General features: G+C 37.1%; 3 protein-coding genes across 4 annotated transcripts in view; all 3 read right to left on the bottom strand.

Moving 5' to 3' along the window:
* LOC108606227 (voltage-dependent calcium channel type A subunit alpha-1) overlaps window positions 1–12,030 on the bottom strand; it is a 43,418-nt gene extending 31,388 nt beyond the window's left edge. Inside the window, exons 1-14 of the mRNA XM_033294380.1 lie at window positions 11,574–12,030; window positions 10,919–11,237; window positions 10,694–10,833; window positions 10,356–10,456; window positions 8,809–8,964; window positions 8,522–8,742; window positions 8,360–8,463; window positions 6,505–6,620; window positions 5,761–5,820; window positions 5,592–5,696; window positions 4,514–4,711; window positions 3,938–4,451; window positions 2,829–3,164; window positions 1,140–1,703 (exon numbers count right to left, since the gene is read on the bottom strand). Of these exons, the coding sequence (XP_033150271.1) occupies window positions 1,140–1,703; window positions 2,829–3,164; window positions 3,938–4,451; window positions 4,514–4,711; window positions 5,592–5,696; window positions 5,761–5,820; window positions 6,505–6,620; window positions 8,360–8,463; window positions 8,522–8,742; window positions 8,809–8,964; window positions 10,356–10,456; window positions 10,694–10,833; window positions 10,919–11,137 (2,834 nt within the window). The 5' untranslated portion in view covers window positions 11,138–11,237; window positions 11,574–12,030. The remainder of the gene's footprint in view (window positions 1–1,139; window positions 1,704–2,828; window positions 3,165–3,937; window positions 4,452–4,513; window positions 4,712–5,591; window positions 5,697–5,760; window positions 5,821–6,504; window positions 6,621–8,359; window positions 8,464–8,521; window positions 8,743–8,808; window positions 8,965–10,355; window positions 10,457–10,693; window positions 10,834–10,918; window positions 11,238–11,573) is intronic.
* A 4,192-nt stretch (window positions 12,031–16,222) lies between these two features.
* Window positions 16,223–18,000, bottom strand: LOC108605368 (protein twisted gastrulation). Its single transcript, XM_017995036.2, has 2 exons — window positions 17,294–18,000; window positions 16,223–16,439 (listed from the first exon to the last, which is right to left on the bottom strand). Exons 1-2 carry the CDS (start codon window positions 17,998–18,000, stop codon window positions 16,223–16,225), a joined length of 924 nt encoding a protein of 307 aa, XP_017850525.2.
* A 237-nt stretch (window positions 18,001–18,237) lies between these two features.
* Window positions 18,238–20,726, bottom strand: LOC108605369 (serine protease gd). 2 transcript variants are annotated; one of them, XM_033294470.1, is made up of 5 exons: window positions 20,510–20,726; window positions 20,310–20,468; window positions 20,060–20,255; window positions 19,252–19,797; window positions 18,238–18,770 (listed from the first exon to the last, which is right to left on the bottom strand). In XM_033294470.1, exons 1-5 carry the CDS (start codon window positions 20,724–20,726, stop codon window positions 18,302–18,304), a joined length of 1,587 nt encoding a protein of 528 aa, XP_033150361.1. In that variant the 3' UTR covers window positions 18,238–18,301. The 2 variants fall into 2 exon arrangements, with proteins under 2 accessions (XP_033150361.1, XP_017850526.1); XM_017995037.1 differs by having other exon boundaries at window positions 20,310–20,460; window positions 20,514–20,726.
* Window positions 20,727–21,154: the final 428 nt, after the last annotated feature.

The following is a 21,154-nucleotide window of genomic DNA, read 5'->3' as shown; positions in this document are numbered from 1 at the left end:
CAATTGAAACAAAGCCTAGCCACAAAAACAAATTGAAATTGAAATTAAGATTTAAAATTATAAGTTATTGTAAGAAGTCGCATAACAAGGTATGAGTAGACATAATGAATTCTTGGGTGCACTTGGGTGCACACCATATAAGTTTGTACAGAATTTATATACAGTTGCAAAACTTATTCAACAAAATATTTACATATATATAAATACATAAATGCATTTATATACAGTGTTGTAGAGGCGCCCAAGGCAATTTACAAAACAAAACAAAAAGTTCGGATCCTCCATTCAGCCTGATATACCTATATATATATAACTAGGTAAAATACAGCTTCCATCAGTCACTCTCCCGGTCTTTTTACATGCGTTTCTATCGGAGTTACTGCTAAAACTGAATTTGCGTGAAACATTTTTATTTGAGTAGAAAAGTTGTTGTTCTAATAAGACTTTCTAAAGTGTATAACACTCACACACACATACAAGTAGTAGCTATGCATGTGTAGGGATTTATGTGGAAACTGTTCCTGGGAACAGTCGGAGAACAGGGAGCTGAGTGGTGTGCATAGCTCTAAAAGCCAGGCGTATACATAATATGTATGTATGTATTATATGTAGGTAGCATGTAACTAGTAGACGTGTTAGTAAGTTTAGACTAAGTAGTAGTACTTATGTTAAAGCATTGTTGTAGGCACACTTGAAATATAGGATTGTAAACACAGACAGAAACAGTAATAGGGAACAGATATGCGTTAACTTTATGTATATGGGTATATAAATATGCTTATTTATAAGAAGAAATAGACAGACATTGATAATTAAATATACATATACATACGATATATATTGGAAAACAGTAAGAGCGAGAGTGAGTGATAGCATGGGAGAGCTATATCTGTATATATGTATCTTGTAGGTTTGTAGGACAGACAAAACATATATACATTGATTTATAGGTATCGCGGCTAAGTGAAAAGCAAGAGGGGGGGATGGGTTCGACTACCAAACTGAACTGAAAACACAAAATGATGATGTTATGTTAAATGATTTAAACTAAATACGAAAATCAAGATCAGAGCGACAACAGAAAATTATAACTCAAAATTATAAATTTTTAATTTTCATTATAAGAATTTTTTACTTACTGGCACTCTTCGGAAGTATGTTTACTTTCGTCCGTACAATAAAAAAATTTTCCATTGAACAATTGTACACCAATAACAGAAAATATAAATTGAAACAATATGTACACGATTAGAATGTTAACAACATTTTTCAATGAGTTCACGACGCAATCGAAGACGGCTTTCAATTTTGGAACACGTTTAATTGTCTTCAATGGACGCAGTACACGCAGTACCCGAAGCGATTTAATTGTTGACAAATTTTGTCCAGCGCTGCTACCGCTCATATCGAAACCGAAACTAACAGCAGCGCATATAACGACCACAGCATCCATAATATTCCAGAATTCTCTTAAATAGCTGCCAGGGTGTAGTATCACACCCAAGTCTACAATTTTCAGCAACATTTCTATCGTGAATACGCCGGTAAATGCATAATCAAAGTAATTCAAGATCTTGTTACGCCTCGAATTCTCACGAACGGGATCTTCGGCTGCTAATGCTATTGATGACATTGAGATGACGACCATTATGAAGAAATCAAAATATGGTAAATTAACGACCCAATGGGCACCACGTCGTATGCTGTATATGTCGTTCATATATTCACCAATATCGATCGATCAGTTTGGTTTGTTTTTCAGTTTTCGAATATCAGATTTCATATTCATCATCAATAGGGATGTCATTCAGATTTTAATTTGGGTTTTGTGGTTCGTTTTTGGCGCAGTTTCATCATTGGTATTTTATAAACATGTTTTATATCAATTTTATTTTTGTAGTAATTTTTTTTTGTTTTTTAGATTTTCCGATTACGATTTGCGTTACGTTAGGTCAACCGTTTTGATTTTTATTGTTGAGTTTGTTGTTGTTGATGTTTGTTGTGATTGTTGTTGTTGTTGTTGTTATTGTTGTAGTATATCCAATTATTTAATTATATAACATCGATTCGGGTAAATTGCAATTTTGATATAAATTCATAAAATTTTATACAACGAAACGGTGTTTGTCGTAGTCATTGTTGTTTTGTAATTGTTGTTGTTGATGATGTTTATTATTGTTGTTGTTGTAGTTGTTGTTGATGATGATGAATTTGATATGATGAAGTTGCAGATGCGCGTGTTGATGATGATTGGTTTGAATTGAATTGATTTGAGTTGAGTAGTAATCAAATTTAGTAGTCGTTGATATATTTTTAGTGCAAGCATATAGATAAAGATGTATGTCATTGATTGATTGATTGATTGATTCGATTCATTAATTTGATCATTGTTGTGTGCAACATAAAAATATAACAAATCCAAAAGGAAAAAGTAAAAGAACAAATGGAAAATTAGTTAGTTATATTGTTAGCAAATTCCTTTATAATTAGTATTATTATATTATTATTTTATGTAAGTCTGGGAATTAGAATATTGGCAGTAATCTCACAGAACACAAATACCTGTGCTGATAAAAAGAGCCTATAAACTGCATTATATATATGTATAAAAATATGAACATAATATCTCTCCCTATACACTGCACGCTTGCAGAGCTCGTCCATGGGCCTCACAACGGCTGCAAAGAAACTTTATTACATAGACAAATGCATGCAATTATAGTTCTTGCTACCAATAACTGAAAGATTATGTTGCATAGGTAGAGTCCCTCCAGAGTTCTGCTTAAGGCTAGTTTAAGAATTGTTTGGAAAGAAGAAAACATATTTACGGATTTGTTGGTGAGAGTATAAACATTGATGAGTATGGTAACATTGGCTTGGGGCCTTCAGTCACTTCCTCCTCTTCCTTTTTCTCCTCCTCCTTCTTTTTGCCTTTGCCTTTTGTGGTGGCAACGGTGCCATCGCCATTCTCCAGGTGAACACCATCGCCCTGGAGCGCCTCCATTTCTTTTTCCAGTTCTTGCAGTTGTTTCTCTTTATCTTCTTCGACTTGTTCCTCTTCGGCTGCTGTTAGTTCTTGGGCATTCGCCAGGTTATCAACGGCGATAGCCAAGAACACATTTAAGAGCGTATAATTACCGAAGAGTACCAAAACGATAAAGTATCTGTGTGGAAAAGTATTCAATGATCAGTGGTTGCCATGCAAACTAACTAAAGCACTAATCTTTAGGCACTAGCGTATTGCGAATAGTACGTGCAAATGGTATCGATAGATAAATATACTTATAAATGAACATACATACATAAGACTACGTCATTAACTATTTATAATAACACTAAGGCAACTGTGTAAGTGCAAATTATACTTATGCTTATAATATATGTATGTATATATATGAATACATAGACATTATGTTATGTTAATCCAAATTTGCTGCACAGGAGGAACATCGTAATAAAAGAGAAATAAGTAAGCAGGGTGTTTATTGGAGCTGAGCTGGCATTATTTACACTTACGTTATATAGTATTAAAGAATAGGCGACACTGGCGTCTGTGTATAACGTCAGGACTTGGCTCGTAGAAGTTTAGTGAGAGCTACTAGTGAGCTACTAAATTCTTCAAGCTCTTAAAAGTCCTCTAGGTCGATTGCACACATTAATGGTTCGACGTTCAATGAATATTCGTTAACTTAAATAATTCTAAATATGAAACTAAAATATACGAGTCGACTACAACAAGTATTAATTGCTTAGTGGGTCAGAGCGCTTATATACTTGGGATTCATGATAATACTTAAGAGCTGCTTGCAGCTTAGTGGTCATAAAAAAAACGTTGACTTTAGCATACTCTTAAAATCAATTACAATACAAATTTGACACGAAAAAAAATGATGTGGAAAAAATGAAATAAAATGAATAAGGAAAAATTAAAACTTACATAGAGTAAATCATTCCTTTGTTAGCACCACCTTGCGATATAATACCCTGGTACATAACTTCATTCCAATCTTCGCCGGTGAGAATTTGGAAGACGGTTAATAGCGCTATGGGGAATGTGTTAAAATTGGTCTGGGGCGTGCCGCCACGCAGATTGAATTGACCACCGAACAGTTGCATGCCAAGCAGTGCAAATATCAGTATGAACAAGAAGAGCAGGAACAGCAACGAGATAATGGATCTCATTGAGTTTAGCAGGGAAATTACTAGATTGCGCAGCGAGGACCAGTATTTGGTCACCTTGAAGATGCGCAAAAGTCTCAGGGCACGCAGCACTGAGAGGCCAAAGGAGCCACCTTTGACTTCAGACCAGATCACCTCGAATATCGAACCACTAATGACGACACAATCAAAACGATTAAACGACGATTCGAAGTAGATGCGCGGACCCAGCGCGTACATCTTGATAAACATTTCCGACATGAACAGACCGAGGAATATGAACTCGGCATAGTCTGTGAAATGAAAACATTATAGCAATTGAAACCATCTTATTTGGGGCGTGGGCAATACTTACACAGAAACTCTGTGAGAAACGTTGGCTGGCCGTAATGCTCCACGGCAACACAAACAGTGTTCAGAAAGACAAGCACGATGACGAACCAATAGAACCATTGCGTCTTTACAGTGTGTCGTATCCAAAACCGAAACCGTTTCTCCGCTCGCCAAAATCCTGTACAGCTCCCTTGGGGTTTCGAACGCGTTTTCAGATAACCTATTAACAGAACATATGAAAGCATTATAATTAATCGCCTCGTTACTCATTTGCCACAAGTAAAAGTTGCAATATACAAATACAGTTTGTTGCTGTGAGGATTTGCTCGCTGGTTCGCTAGATTATTTTTGTTTTTTTTTTTTTTTCAATTTATAGTTAAGCTAATACGAGCATTATTAACTACTTGTACACACATGGTCTATATGAGAGAGCGAATTAGACACTAGATTAAGCGTTCTCTAGCTCTATGTATTGCACTAGTATAAGACGTTATTGATCCATAGTTTAGTCGTTTCACAAAGTACTCTGGTGCAAAGGACAGACTGTAGGTTAAGACTAGACAATGATCTGTAGTAGTCTTATTATCGCTACTAGCGATAGCCAACACATAGTTCGATAGTTAGCCAGAATATAGAATAGTCAGCTAGTTTAGTAGGCTAAGCTAGTTATTGACAATTGTTTACAAATACAAATACATTATTATTGCGCCTAAAAATACATTTCAAAATACATTGTATGTGAATTGTATGTATTTATGAATGGTGCATAACGTAAACATAAAAGCAATTAGTTAAATGAAATTATAATTTACTTACATTTCAGTTGTTGAGTTCGATTCAAATTCAAATTTAAATTAAATAAAAACGAAACGTATAATTAATTGGATTTCAAAACCAAATATGTAAACATAGTAAGTTAAAAGTCGCTTAACCTATCGTCAAGAAAGCCATTGAGAATCTTAGATATATGTTAGAGGTATATATATTTTTTTGATTTATCTCAGTTCCCTAAATACGCAAACAAAATCAACGGCAATGCATTCAAACTTAAACATAGTTTCCGGCATAATATGACGACTTAAGAAAGCCTAAATATTTACCGTCATCCCCATAGTCTTCCTCAGCTTCCTCCTCTTCTGTGTCGGTCGATTTGGACTTGCCCAAGCTTTTCAGTTTTTTTCGTTTGGCTGCATTGCGTCTTCGAGCTGGTTGAATGAATGGAATGTAATTTAGCAATTAACAAGCAAGCACATGAATTAAAAAACAAACCTTCCATTATATGCATTTTCTCCTCTTCCGTTGTACGCTCCTCGGCTAATATAACCTCCTCTGAAATCATATTACGAAAAGAAATGTGTTATTATCCACGCAATACAAGGAGGCAACATCAATTGTTACTTGGTTACTTTTAAAAATACACTTGCAGAGGAGGTTGTATCTAACTGTAACTATATGGTTGCTATAGTGTAACTATACAATTTGGACAAGGTAGATACAGCTTAGCTTGGGGGGATATGGATATAATGTCGACTAGTCTGCAAGGGTATTTCTTCGTCTTCGGCATGCCGAATTCATTTATTCATTTTAATGCAATTTTTTAAACATTTTTATTTAGTAGAAAGTTTGGTATGTTGTTATATTGTGATGTTATGTAGTGTCTGGTGTTAGTTGGTAGTGTTCTTGTACTAGGGGATAAACTAGCAAAAGTGCCACAAGCTCTGTAAACTCAGTATGTATGTATATTTAAAAATATATTTACATACTTATAGCTGAAGGAGAAAGAATGTATATTTTGAAAATTGTATAACTAATTAACTCGTTAAACTTTGGTGTAGTATGTATAAGAAAACATATCATACAAAGAATGTATGTAGCAAGTATATAATGAATTAATATTAATACTACATGTGTTTGTTTCAATGTATTGGTGTTCGTGTTCGTGTGTGTTTGTGTGGATGCATTTATGTATATAGAGTAGATTACATTAAATATATAGGGGGGTAAATACTATACCAGCTTTACAAATCCATTCAACATAGCCGTTTAATTCTCTTTCTAGTTGCTGCTGTCTTCTAAGTTTAAGAAACTCTTGTCTATTTTCTACTTTTTCTCGTTCTTTTGCGAATTCACTACAAAAAAACACGTTTTAAATAGTATATATGATGGAAACAAAAACGAAACAACAGGACACAATCCAATTAGCAATATTCTCAAATATCAAATTCAGTCATGTAAGTTATGTGTGGCTTTCGAAAATAAAGTTTGCTTAATCAACTGAAAACTGCAGAGGCAAATGAAAATTGTATAAATGAATTCAAGAGCAGAGTTGCATGAGTATGAATAAATTATGCACATGCACATATACACACACACACACAGAGACACAGACATGTAACATATGATATCATGTTCTATATATTGTATATATGTAGTATATGTGCATGTCTGAGTTTAGACAGTTTGCCCAGTTGCGTATAATTGGCCAACAACTGATGATGACTCAGTTGAAGTTGCAATGACTTTTTAGAGCACTCAACTGCCAATGTTCTAGATGTACAAACATATATATAGTACGTATTTATTTCGGGGTAAATGGCATCATCACAAATTTGCCTGCTGTGATATATATATTTTTTTTTTTTTTTTGGGGTCGGGGGTTTTCTTTTGGGAACGCATTTTCCTTGGAACATAAGAATAAAATGATTGTATTGATTGTATACTATATACTATATAATTATAGTTGTATATGTATGAGTAATATTATAAATCACTGCTTGTGCACATTGTCATAGCAATAACAGTATCTTATTAAAGACATCCGTTAGTTAGTTAGATAGTAGTATTTGAAATATTGTGTGTAGTTTAAGTTAACTAGTTACTTGAGTTTTTGTTTGTCGGGGGTTTTAAATAGTATAATGCAAAGGGAATTTATTTAGAGATACGCACTGGTTCTTATATAAGGGTTTATGAGTTTAGTTTGTATCAGCTGATAAGACAGGGGGTACTAAACTTGCTTGCGATCTAGAGTAATATTTAAATAGAAAAACTAGCATTAATATCAACTTCTTATGCAGTTAAACTTGTTAAGTAGCGAGAGTACATACATATATTCATAGTCATATGTTATTTTGTATTCGTGTTCAGTTATTTTTGCATTTGTTATGTATGTAGTATATAGAGTTGAAGGGGAGGCTGGGGTATTGCGTGGGGTCATAGCTTGTTTTAGCTGCTTAATTATTACTTTTATGGACTAGCTACTATATATACTATATACACACACACACACACACATATATATATATATATATATATATATATATATAAATATGTATGCATGCATGTATGTGATATGTAGCGGATTTATTATAGAACACGAGTTCTCTTCGTGCATCTCAGCTGCACGTAGTATCTAAGGGTAGTAGTTGGGCCAGTAAGTGTTTTGTTTTTTGTATTATTAACGAGTATTGCACTATAAGTTTGTTCATAATTAAAAACCTGCTTGTGTGATCCAATCAAGATATGAGACCATTGCTGTTTGAAACATGGCGCGAAAACGGCATTTTTGAAATTCCATGCGACGCTCGACGCGGTTACGCTCGTTTGAAAACTCTCTGAATTTGCCAAGAATATGACAGTTTAATACAGCAAAAATGATAACAGTTTATGCGAAAACTCATAAATTGAATTGAAAATCAATGATAAACGCATTTATATATACATATACATATGTAAATTACATATTTACAGTTCAGTCGAAACTTTAAATAACTGAACTCAAACTCAAATTGAAAATAAATCAAATTTAAAACGTCAATTCTGTTAATCGGTGTAAATGAGTTTATCTTTCGTTTCCTTTGAGCCAACTTACCCACTCAAAACACCAAGAACTAAGTTGAGCATAAAAAATGAGCCTATAACTATAAGAGGCACGAAATATATCCAATTAAATGTTGAACCTAATGCGTCGTTGGTCTGCAATCAATCAATTGATTAATACAATAAAAGTTTCAAATCGTTATACAATATATACCCAATATAGTATTGACGTCCAGCCTTCCATTGTAATGCATTGGAACACCGTCAGCATGGCAAAGCCAATATTATCGAAGCTTGTTATGCCTGAATTTGGTCCTATCCATTTCTCCAGACACATGCTCGACGTGATATTACAGACAAAACTGCCGGTGGCCTTCTCTGTGCTATTATCAGTGTTGCAAGGTGTTTCCGATTCACCTTCCTTCTCTGGTTTGGCTACAAAAAGGCAGTTCGTTAGTCAAATGTGTGTGTAGAAGAGGCTCAAAGCGTTTTATTATATACTTGGATCTTCTAAGCTATAACAAGTCTTATGCAGTGCGCCCGAATAAAACTCGAGTCCAATGATTGCAAATATTACGATTGCAAACAACACCAAGAGACCGATTTGCAGTAAAGGTGCCATCGCCTTGATTATAGATTTTAAAACTACTTGTAAACCTAGACGAGTCCAAACGCAGAGTTGGCATACGATACGAAAGAGAATTGCATTAGTGGATTATACATTAAAATTTGATATTCGAAAATTTACATATATACATATATCAGTTACATATCTGTATATATCTTAGTATCACATGCAATTACAACAATAAAATGTATATAGGTTAGAATTCTAGTATCTAGATTAATACGCTAATTCGTATTATTCGTGTTATTCACTACAAAGTATAAATTCGAATAGAGAGAGAGGAAAGTAAAATGTTTACGCAAGTACTACTCACTAGGAATTCCAGACACTAATTTTAAGGGCCGTAGCACACGAATGGCTCTAAGTGTTCTTAGGTCTACCTCTGGCCCTATTTGTGGGTACTGTGTGATGAATCTGTTAGCAGATGTTAAGCGAAACGTTCGAAACGAGCAATTTATTAGCAATATTTCGATTATTTAAAAGAAAAACAATTGTGTGTTGCTGGAAATTAATAATTGCTGTAAACTAATTATAAACTAAAAAAAAAAAACAAGAGCGCTAGCTCTAAAAAATAGAACACCTTAATTATTAATAACAATAGATATTTCGTCGCTAGCTAGCTTATTAAATGTTTATAAAGACTAAACATTTATGATACATTAGAATTTTCGGCAAGCCGAATATAGAGACAACTTTGCAAAGATTGAAATCTAAGCTAAAGATAACAACAACTAATAGAACTTTGCATAGCTGTTCAGATACTTAAGTAAGTAAATCCGCTTTACACTAAGCCGCTAAATGTTTGAGTGGAATCCATAGTGAATCCATGTTAACTTTAACAATGTTCTACCTAAATTAGATGACAAGATTTCATAAAATTTCATATAGCGCTAAACTTAAGCATAAATCTAAACACCACACATCACATATAAATTAATAATATTACATTTGTTTATACCCTTAAATATCACTATAATAAGAATATAATATATAATGACATTGTTATAAAGTCGCTGTAATTTCGATAAACACCACTTCCATACCAGTTCAAGTTTTCTTATGGGAAAATCAATAAATTTGCAATCTAATATGAAAGTGTAATTTGGAATTGGATTTATAGCTAGTGTTATAAAAAAAATTATGAAGATATATACTAATACATGTTATAATAATTTGAAATAGTTTTTTTATTTGATTAAGTTAGTTTCCAATTGGAATCCGTTAAGATACGTTTGCAACTAGTATGCTGGGTAGACTCCAAATTGGCCTAAGACTAATCCAGAAAGTTCCAGTAAATGATTACACATTTGTATGAAATACATAAGTAAAAAGTATTAAACTAGCTCCTAAGTTCTAGTTAACTATTAATTACTGAATCGTCTGGCCTAAAGATTGCTGCAATTCATTTGGACCATCTTACTTGGAATTCGGGATACAAGCTTCAGTGGCCTTAGGACACGAAATGATCTCAACATGCGTAGGTCAACATCTATATTGGCCTCAGCAAATATCGTCATGGCACTGTTATCGGCATTGGTTCGATATACAAATTGTTATTACATTTAATTAAAAGTAATTAATTTAACTTATCGATGGCTTTCTGTTTTTTTTTTGCTTTCGTTGACATTTTCACTTTATTCTTAAAAATAATAAATCAACCAAAAAAATGTAAATTGCAAAAACAAATTTTAAGAGTCAAAGCTGTGGATGGCTGTGAAACCAAAGGCTTGGCTTTTGTTAATGATATCAAATATTTACCCCGTCACTACAACGAAAAAATCCATGATGTTCCAAATATTCCTGAGATAGGAGTGCTTATGCAGAACAAGCCCTAAGGCGAGGATCTTGAGCGATGCTTCTACACAGAAAATGCATAAAAAATAGGCCTCCGTTTTTTCCTATTACGAATCCAATATCAAATTAATAATAACCAGCGGGCGATTAGGAATGGAAGAGTGGGCGTGGGCGTGGGGATTAGCTTACCAATTTTTGAGCCAATACTGTCTTGTCGCCATTTGGCAAGTGCTCCTCTAGCGCCAACACAACACAGTTGGCTATGATTGTCAGTAACACAGCGTATTCAAAGGGCGGCCATTCAATGATGAATCGTGTGTATTTTCTAATTGGGTTATCCTCGGTTAGGATAAACAATGACGTTGGACCACCACCTGGTGGGTTTTCCTCTTTTTTCGGGCCACCCATTCTATCAGCTAAGCGATGGGCTCCCTTTCGACCCAAGTGCCCCCCGCCTAAGGAGTCCTGTTGATGCCCTGCTAGCACTGCTTCCTGAGCCGCTTCCAACCTGAGCATAAACATAAAGTCAGGGGTTTTTTATCATACATAAGATGGGGCGAGAGGCGATTATTATTATTTAGAACTGCTATCAGTGGTATTATCGATAATATCGAATGTAATATTTTAATAAAATTTATATAAAAATACAAGTAATAGTTAGAAATCAGTTCTAGCTGAAATATTTCGGTTAATGTAAGTTCAAAGAGAATGTATTTTGGTTTATATATGGATTAAATACGTTAAGTATGAAAGTAAGCTATCGATCTTAACGATAGCTCTAATTTTTAATTTTATACACAATCAACGCACAGTTAAACTATATATATTCATATTATATACATACCGTCACTATATCCAATTTCTGATACTTTTGTAACGACCGCTCGGCCATAATTATATTAAACAAAGTGAACCACAATACGCATTTGTCGGGAGTGACACGCCGTCCGCATGGCACGATAGTGGCAACTGGACATTTAATTGATTGGCCAGAAGGCTTTCAAGTTACAGTTTTATTATTTATATTGTGAAAATATAGATTTTGTAGTTAGTTCAGTTAGTTCTTGGCTTTGGCAACGATCGGTTCTCCGAATATCGGATGTCCGAAGACTTTAGTGGGGATGCTTTAGGTGAATTCGGTCTTCTCGGTTTATTTCATTTGCACCATTTATTTCAAATATTTAAGTTGCTCTTAAACTAATTCGTTTCGTTTGGTATTTTATTGTATGTTAATGCTCATTACGGCTCTTCTTGTCTATATACACTATTTTCAATTTTTGTATTATATTGCAGTTGAATTATTTATTTATCTTGGCTTGCTTTTATTCTTATTGCACCAAATGCTGTTGCAGAAAAACAAGAAAAAAAACAATAAACACACAAAAACATAAAGTTAGTTGCCGATTTTACTTTGCACTTTGTTAATCAGTTGAAATAGCGGTGGTTTAGTTGCACGTTTAAAACATTTTAGTTACGCGTTTACTATTTGCTCTTAGGCTACGTAAACTTGTTTTTAAATTGTAATTTAATAGCTTATAAACGACGTTTTGTTGTTGTTCGGGTCAATTCAGTTCATGACCTATCGAAAAACACACACACACACACAAACCTACACACATACACATAAGCATAACACAAGTGTCAAGCTTCTCATTTACGGTAAGCCAGTTAAAAACGCACACACACGCACGTCAGCGGGCATTTAAATCATTTATTATTAAACTGCAATCGTCATTCCATACGTGGCTTTCTATAAATGCACTCCAAGACTCGAGCTATTCTATTCAAAATTAGCTATCAATTTATTTTTAAACACAGCTACGTCTATGCCTGTGTCTGTCGCTCTCTCTCTCTCTCTCTCTCTCTATGTGTGTGTGTGTGTTTGTGTGGGAGGGGGGAGGACTTTGTAGCACTATGTCGTTTCATAAATCGGTATAACATTCCATTACTGGAACACGCTATGAATGAAAAGTTAGGGGATGAAAATCGTACGGTATGTGTGCTATCTCAATGTACGCTTGTAGATGTAAAGCTATGTACGTATGTATTGTATGTATGGTCATGCACACAGAGTTCAACACGCGCAGTGTGGTGAGTTTGGCAACAGTGGCAATGAAACATGCCACTTTACTGGAAATGAATAACAAGAAATTCCCCAAACGGCCTCCCCAAGCGGCTGCTCCTCGTTCCACTCTTTCGCATTGTTATGTGTGTGTGTGTGTGTGTGTGTGTGTGTATGCATGTTAAGCGAGCGATTCATGTTTACATTTGCTAATAAGTACACACGTACTCGTTTATTACATACATACTTAAAAAACGGCATGTTTAATGTTGTGATGCGCTGCAATTTATGTCGATAGTGCTAACATTCTAAATTCGGCAATACCAGAAACCGATAACTATAAGGCCAATGCTTAGATTTAAAGACACATTGGGGTTAACGAATTCGCAAGTCAATGTTATTTACTAGCTAATACTATATACAAGCACTATAATTGACCGGTCGGTCTAGGTTAATCGTTATCGAAAGCATATTAGGCAGCAAGGAAGCTTGTCACACAAACAAGACTCGTTAAAAATGAACCATCCACCCAAACAAAATGACATACATTAGGAATTTTGTATGTAGTATATGTGAAACAACAGCAGGCTCTCTGAATTTTATTTTGGTTCTAGGTTGTAGGTTGTAAGTCGGTGAGCTTGCAATCAAAGTAACGGCACTATTGCGCCAATTCTACTCTTCTTATTTTACATTGTAATTAAAGTTCAATCGGCCAACGAGTTTGCTCTTCTAATTAATTGCGGTAGCGATAGCTCGAGAGTTATTTTTGAAACTGTTTCACAAAGAGATCGGATTTATTTTACTATAAAAAGCTTAGTTCATTTGCCAGCAACTCATTAGCGCTTATTGAATGCAAAGCTTAGCATAAATTGCTTGTTAAAAAGCAAAAGATTATGCTATTGTTATTAGAGTAGCAATTGAAACAAAATAAAGCAAAAGTTGCCAGTGACGTCAACGAGTTGCTGTCTGCCCTTTTGTTTGATTTATGCGATGTTCTGGGATGGTAACGGGAGAAGAACTATGACATACAGACATAGCAAAATACATGTATGTGCATGTATGCATGTATGTTATGTATGCAAACATAGTGAGCAACTTCTAATTGCTCAAAATAAACAGGAGCATTTGTTCCTGCACCCACACACGAGCAAGCCAACAAACATACACATGAAGCAAAAGCACGCGTGCATATCTATATATGTGTATGTGAATGGGTATGTGTGTATAAGTGCATATGTTTGAATGAAAACACACAAAAAAAAACAGTTGCCTATTTTCTTGCGCGTTTCTTGCGTTCTAGTTCCATTTTGGACTTTTCAACAAATTCGGCGATGTGTGCGTATGCGTGACGTGTATGTAAGTATATGTACATGTGTGTGTATGCCTGGTGATGAGTACAATTGTACTTTTGCTGCGGTTTGCTATCGCCGAAGCTTAGCACACACTATTGCATGCACAGAGAGCTTAACAATTGTGTAAATATTTTGAAAATTAAAGCACATTCTAGTCGAACTACGAAACTAAACTTTTATGTATGTCTGCATGTGTGTATGTTATGTTATGTTGTGCTGATGTACACGCGTACATAATGTATGCATGCTGGCATTCAATTGAAATTCATTCACCTTCCTACGCATACACGTCACAACACGATAGCCGCTGTAACTGAAGCTGGCGCTGACGCGGACGCGGACGCCTAACACTCCACCCGTTGTGCTACCAACCCGCTGACCCAATCCCAATCCCAATCCCAAAACTCAACACGAAACGAAAACACACACACACAAGAACGCGCGCGCGCACGCAGTCACAGTCAGTCGCATGTACATACATACACACACATACACATGTACGTATGATGTATTTACATATACGAGTTTATAAATACGCTCATAAGCATGTATGTATGTGTATGTGCATGTGTATGTGTGTGAATGCAAAGTGCGTATAGTTTTGTTGTAGGCTAGTTAAACTGTAAATGCAAACGACGACAACTCAACAATTACAAACATGTGAATAACGCGGCTCAACCGCGTGCGGTTTAATAGAGAGGTTGGGGGTTGGAGATTGGAGGCAGGTGCCCACACACTCGGGCGCCTGTGCACTAGTTAATGAGGCGGTGAGCACAAATATTATTTAGTTTTCTTCACTCTTCACTGCTTCATATCGTTTTCGGTTTTGGGGCTTTCTTTGTAGTATATGCACAGTTATTTTTCGGCTTTGTTTCAATTTCTTGGCGTGTCCCACATTTGTCTTATTGCTTTCACACACAATTTGGCACTTTTTATAATTTACTCAAATGTTTGTAACTTTAATTTTTCAGCACTCGACCCGATTTTAGCCTACACTACACTACATACATGCATTTACATACATATATACATACATACATATATGTATGTAAGTATGTATGTACACGTAGGTATGTACATGCCAAATGTCGAATTTTTCAGCCCCAATTTTTAAGGCCTATATACATATGTATGCATGTATGTATGTGTATGTATGTAACATGGCCTAAGAGTATGCAATACGCTTTATGCCACTGCACTATATCACTTGTATAAACAAATAGGAAAATAATTTCAGCTTTCGTTTGATTTCTTGGTTGGTTTGCAAGGAGATTATTGCTAGTTTTAGTTTATGTACACAACGAAAAAAAACATATAAAAAAAGTACCGCTGCTCTGCTCTGTGTTCTGTTTTTTTTTTTTTTGTGTGTGTAAGCGAACAGTTACCGACTTTTGGTCTCACCAGTTGGACGAAAAATTTAACAAAGCACAATAAGCAAGTCCAAGTCGTGGATGTCGATGCAAGACTTTGTATTACACTTTACTCATTACACACTACAACTACACGCACAGTGACAGGCACACAGCCAGCTAACCAAACAGCCCTGCGCTTTGGCTTTTTTGGATCGAAAAACGCAAAACGAATAAAGCTCACAGCTCTTAGCTCTGCGCCTGAACTTTGGCAGGCCAGCAAGTCTCGCTGCTGTGTCGCAGTGTCTTTGACGCGACCACGAATATGTGTGAAAAAGAGAGAGATGTGTATATTGTGCAATCGATGTTGTGTGTTAAGAGCAACGGTATAATATTATGCCTTCTTCGTCTTGCCTACTGTGTTATTGAGCCGTTTTTCGGCTATTTGGCCCAAGCAAGCTTTTAAGCTCTTGCCTTGCGCTTGTATTCCAACCCCAAGCGTAAGGCCGCCACAATTAACTAAGGGACATTGTTGGATGACAGTGTGTTTGCCTGGCCCCAGCGTTGTAATAATTTGCAATTTGAGCGTCAAGTATCCGCAACAGCAAAAGTGCGTAATCACCTGCAGCGCCATCTAGTGCAATAATGTTGAATTTTTTTTATTATTTGGCTCATTTTTTAAATATTAACTGTGCGTTAATTGCAGAAGCGTATCGTATTTACTTTTCACTTACATAATGTCACCCAATTTGAGTCGCGTTTGGGCCAAGGCAAAATTCTCATGTCCACTGCCAGTAGCGACACGTTTGCGCTTGTTAAGCGCACTCTTGATGCCCCCATCGCCATTGGCAATGCTCTCATCCAGACTAAATATGTTTGCGGTATTCGTTAAACGTGCCATCGGTGATGAGCCCCTTCTGCGACGAGCTCCCACTCCTCCCAGCATCCTGATCAAAAGAATATACATCACACATCATCATTGATCGAAGACCGAAGTAAAATTGTTAACTATTTACAGCTAATAATATTCTTTGTATTTGAAGACATACGAAATGAACGATCTGCATGTAATTTGCAAATTTCCACGGCTGAATTTTTGCACGTAATTTTTACCCAACTGGCAATCCAAGCACTGTCACCGTTCGAACTCAACTGATAAACTAATTTGCCTGTCCTACCTGAAAGCAGCTGAAGGAGATTACACCCACACACATATACATGCGCATGTGCCTTATACACAAACAGATAATGCTGATGATGACAGCGATAAGAAATGATGACGTGCTCGATAGCAGGCAGCAGATGCGCAATGAATACATGCATATGTATATGTGAGTGTGGGTGTTGGGCAGGCGTTGTAATTAGCATGTGCTATATATAAACTATATGAAATAGACCGGCTTTATTATGAGCTGTCATCCTAGTGCGCTTTACTTAGGTAAAGACATTTTAAGATACATAAATACATAGTAGGCCTGTACTTACTCACATATATAGTTACAGTGGTACATATGTATGTGCACAGCAAATTTATTAAAATTTATAGATCTGGAATGCATGATATGAATATAATAGTTGAATATTTTGGCCATAGGTAAAAATAAATTTTGCAATTATTTTAAATGTATATAATAAAAATTTTGAATTTTTATTTTAAAACATTATTTCTATCTTAAAGACCTTTAAAACAACACAAATACGCAATAACTAAAATAATGTGAAATTTGGCAAAATAAAATATATTTAATTGAAAAAAAAATTAATTTTTATTTACATATAAATTTGATTGGGAACGGCTTACATATCATCGTCTTCGCCGTAGTCCCACATATCGTTTGGCACCTCGTCCTCAAACCCAAAGAGACGCTCTAGATCCTGCTCGGCATCGCTGTAGCCTGTCTCGGCGTTGAGCAGCTCCTGCTCCTCGGGACAGGCGCTGCAACGACTCTCGTTGATGCCATAGTTGAGGCAATGGGCGCCGACGCACTCACAGCAGCCGTCGTGAAACCAACGATAACTATTGGCGCCCATGCTCTCGCACTGCAGCTTGCACTTGTTGGAACGTATGCAGGAGTTGACATAGATCACGGTGCAGTTGACAGTGGGCACTTGGGACTTTTGTCTAGGTGCCTGCGAGTCCGTTGGCGTCTTAAGGCCAGCGCGCATGGGAAAACGTATGGTGGACCACTCTTCATCATCCTCAGCGGTGATAGTGTCGAAGAGCTCCGGCAGGCCATCGACGTCGCCAATCTCTGAGCGCGGAGTCAACGAGCTGAGCGCATCCTGATGCTTTGGACACATGTCCAGGCAGCCGCAGCACTCGGTGTAGAGCTCACCCAAGCAGTTGAGACAATCCTTGCAGCAGTGGCAGTCGTTCAGCTTGCACTGACAGCTCTGCGTGAGCAGACACTTGGACACCACCGAGCCGCAGACCATCTCGTTGCAGCCATCATCGTTGGCCAAAGTGAAAATCAAATGTAGCAAGAGCAGCCAGAGAACCTGCAGCATTTTGTAGCAAGCCGCATCGAATGAATACTGCCCTGCATTGCAGCAAGCGGCACCTTTATATAAGTCAAACAGGTAGGCAGCTAGATCTAGGTAGCCTTAGTCTTAGCCTTGGCTAAGTCCTGGGCCATAAAAGCAATTTAAAAGAACTTAAGCCTAGGTAAAAGCCGAGTTATATAACTTCGTTGACCGCAGCCACCGCCAATAGGCGTTGGGCCTTTTTATCACAGAGGCGCACATATGGAACACATACATACATACAATATTATTTTCAGCATACACATAGGAGCTAGTACTTCATTTCTTAAAGTATAAACGCCATGATCCAGTCAATAAATTTGGCCACATCCGCGTACAATATGTATGCATCTCCCTCCGCAGGCAACGCCGCCGAGACAGTCCCACGCAGCATCCACCGATTGTTGCGCAGTATCATCAGACCAGCCCCCGAGATGCCCGTGTAGATGCCACGCGAGGCGCCACGCTGCTGCAGCACGCCCGCACAAAATGTGCGATTCGAGGCCAGGCTGCGGAAATGCGGCTGCGCCCCAAAGCAGCGCTCGTTGGACACTATGGGCGCCTTCAGCAGCAGCGGCGTACTGGCAACAGCGCTGTCCGCAGCGCCAGTATCAACTGTCGCGCCAGCTGTGCTAGTTGAGCTGGCATTGCTTCTATTGAAGCTCCAGCCAATGACAATGCCATGGTCGCCTATGATGTACTCCATCTTGCTGGAGCCGGACCACAGGCAAACTGGTTGGATGAACGTGTTGAAGCTATTTGAAAAATAACAAATAAAAAACAACGTTATTATATAGAAGTTTTGATTAAATGCAAAAAAATAAACAATAAATATCATTAATACTCGAACATTGAGATAAAACTTGAGACTTGAGTTTGATTAATTTAAAATTAAATTTTAAGTAAAGTTGCTTATATTGCGATTAAGTTTATACAAATTTGAGTTAAAATTTCAGCTAAAATTTATCGATTTCTATTTATGAATGTCGCTAATGTTTTTCAATATTGACCATTTAAAAATATTAATAAATGAAGAATAGGATAAACAAATACTTAATTATTTTTTACTTATAAAATTTTACAAATGAATAGATTTCTTCTCAGCAAACTTACATTAATACCTGCAGCATAGTATAAAGAATTCTTAAGTTGTAACAAAGATAAGATTTAAACTGCTGAAATTTCAAATTCATAGCTTTCTATTTAAATTTCTTTAGTATCAAATGTTAAACCCACCGCACTGCTGTCTTTAGCACAACGACCGCTATGTCCGCGTCATAGTTGCTCAACTGCTTGTTGTAATCCGCATGTATATAGATGCCATCTACGGGCGCCGCCAAGGAACCCTCCTCGTTCCAGTTCTTGAGATTGTAACGCCCCAAAAAGACCAAGACTTCGTTGGCCGTATAGCGCTGATTGAACAGCTGAAAACAGTGGGCCGAACTGATGACAACACGTGCTGAGACCAAGGTGCCGCCACACTGGTAATCCAACGAGGTTAAATTGTTGACGTAAATGGCTGCCAGCCAGGGCCAGGCGCCACGTGTTATGCTCGGCAGCAGAGCGCCCGCTGTGCTATTGTTACTGTCATTAACGCCATCGAGCAGCTCATCCGTCTCCAGCTCCACCTCTTCATCTATGTCGTAATCGTCCATTGGCGCAAATACTGGCGACTGCGCATCATCATGGAATCGAAGCTCATCGTCAGCTCGCGGTGGCAGTCGAAAGTCCAAGCTCTTATCCAAACGTCCACACTGCTCGCGTCGTGGCTTGAACGGTTTTCTGCAAAGCAAAGAAACAAATTGTTTATAAATTCAACAGTTAATAACAATGATTATATCTAAATTCGCTTGTGCCAAATGTTTTAGTTACAAGTTGCAAATTAAATTCGGTGCATACATTATTATTTGAAAATTATATAATCTCTGATCTCTGGTGAAAGTTTTAAGAAATAGTCAATTTCACTAAAATTTAACACAAGGCGTATTTTTTTCTGTTTTTTTTTGGGTTTGTATATAGAAGCGAGCACAGTCAAGATGCATACTTCTTGAACTGGATGTGCGGCAGTGGCTTCATGTCGAACTCATGCATTGCTGGCAACTCCTTACCAACTGCCATTGTGGACTCCGCACCACCGACGCCAGCTGGCGCCAGTACTCCAAACGTTTTCTGATGATCCGGCAAAAAGGTGAGCTTACGCGTATGCTCCAGCTGTATTTGCGTCATAAATATGCTCTGATCTGGGAAACAGTTGGAGAGTTAAGGTCTCCATAGCGCGCAGTTCTCTAACTCACCTGAGGCTCCAAAGCACAACACTTGGTTATTTACCGATATGAGCAGCAGCTTGGGTGGAAAATGATGTTTGGGAAAACGTATTTTATACAACACGTGCGCATCTCTGGCAAATTGTCCACGCGTTAGCAACTCAATTTCGCCCAAATAGTTCTGGAAATCTAGAAATGAAGCTTTTGCGGCTTTTCGGTTGGTTTTGTGCTCACCGTTGTGGGTTTGCCACGCATGGAAAGCGTTACGCGCAGCTGCTGCGCCTGTGCTTCCGTATTTCTTACGGCAATTAGGCCAAACCATTCGCTGCCATCGTATCTGTATTGAAAGATCTTTGGGCAGGGGCTGATCGGCACACCCGGTTGGGCGAGCGTCTTTGTTCTTTGCTCCATGCATATAAGTAAAACTATTGTTAAGTACACTTTCATCTTCACTTCCTCTACACACATACACTCACACACTTTAAAGCGTTCACCTTCCCCACTCTCATTCTCACAACTGTGCGATATCAAACCTGCGCTCGCCTGCCCTTTCGCTCTCTCTTTCTCCCTGTCTCTCTTCCACTCACAATCGCTCTTGCCTTTGCACAGCTTTGTTTACAAAACTTGCAAGAGCATATTTCAATTACTTTTCTTTAATCTTTAATTTTCTTCTTAATTTATATGTTTTTATTTAGTTTCTTTCCTCTTAGTAGCAACAATCTGTTATCGTGCATTGAATTTTCAACAGACAACAATAAAAGAAATGGAATACAAAGCAGGTGCTCAAAAAGCTCAACTATGCGTATAGTCGACTTTGAAATACCCTGTGTAAATCTTTATTTAAATTTAAACTAGCGAGATTATGTATTTGTATT

The sequence above is a fragment of the Drosophila busckii genome, chromosome X, assembly GCF_011750605.1.
Source record: "Drosophila busckii strain San Diego stock center, stock number 13000-0081.31 chromosome X, ASM1175060v1, whole genome shotgun sequence".
In the NCBI taxonomy this organism is placed as follows: domain Eukaryota; kingdom Metazoa; phylum Arthropoda; class Insecta; order Diptera; family Drosophilidae; genus Drosophila; species Drosophila busckii.
This window is presented reverse-complemented; position numbering and strand designations above follow the sequence as displayed.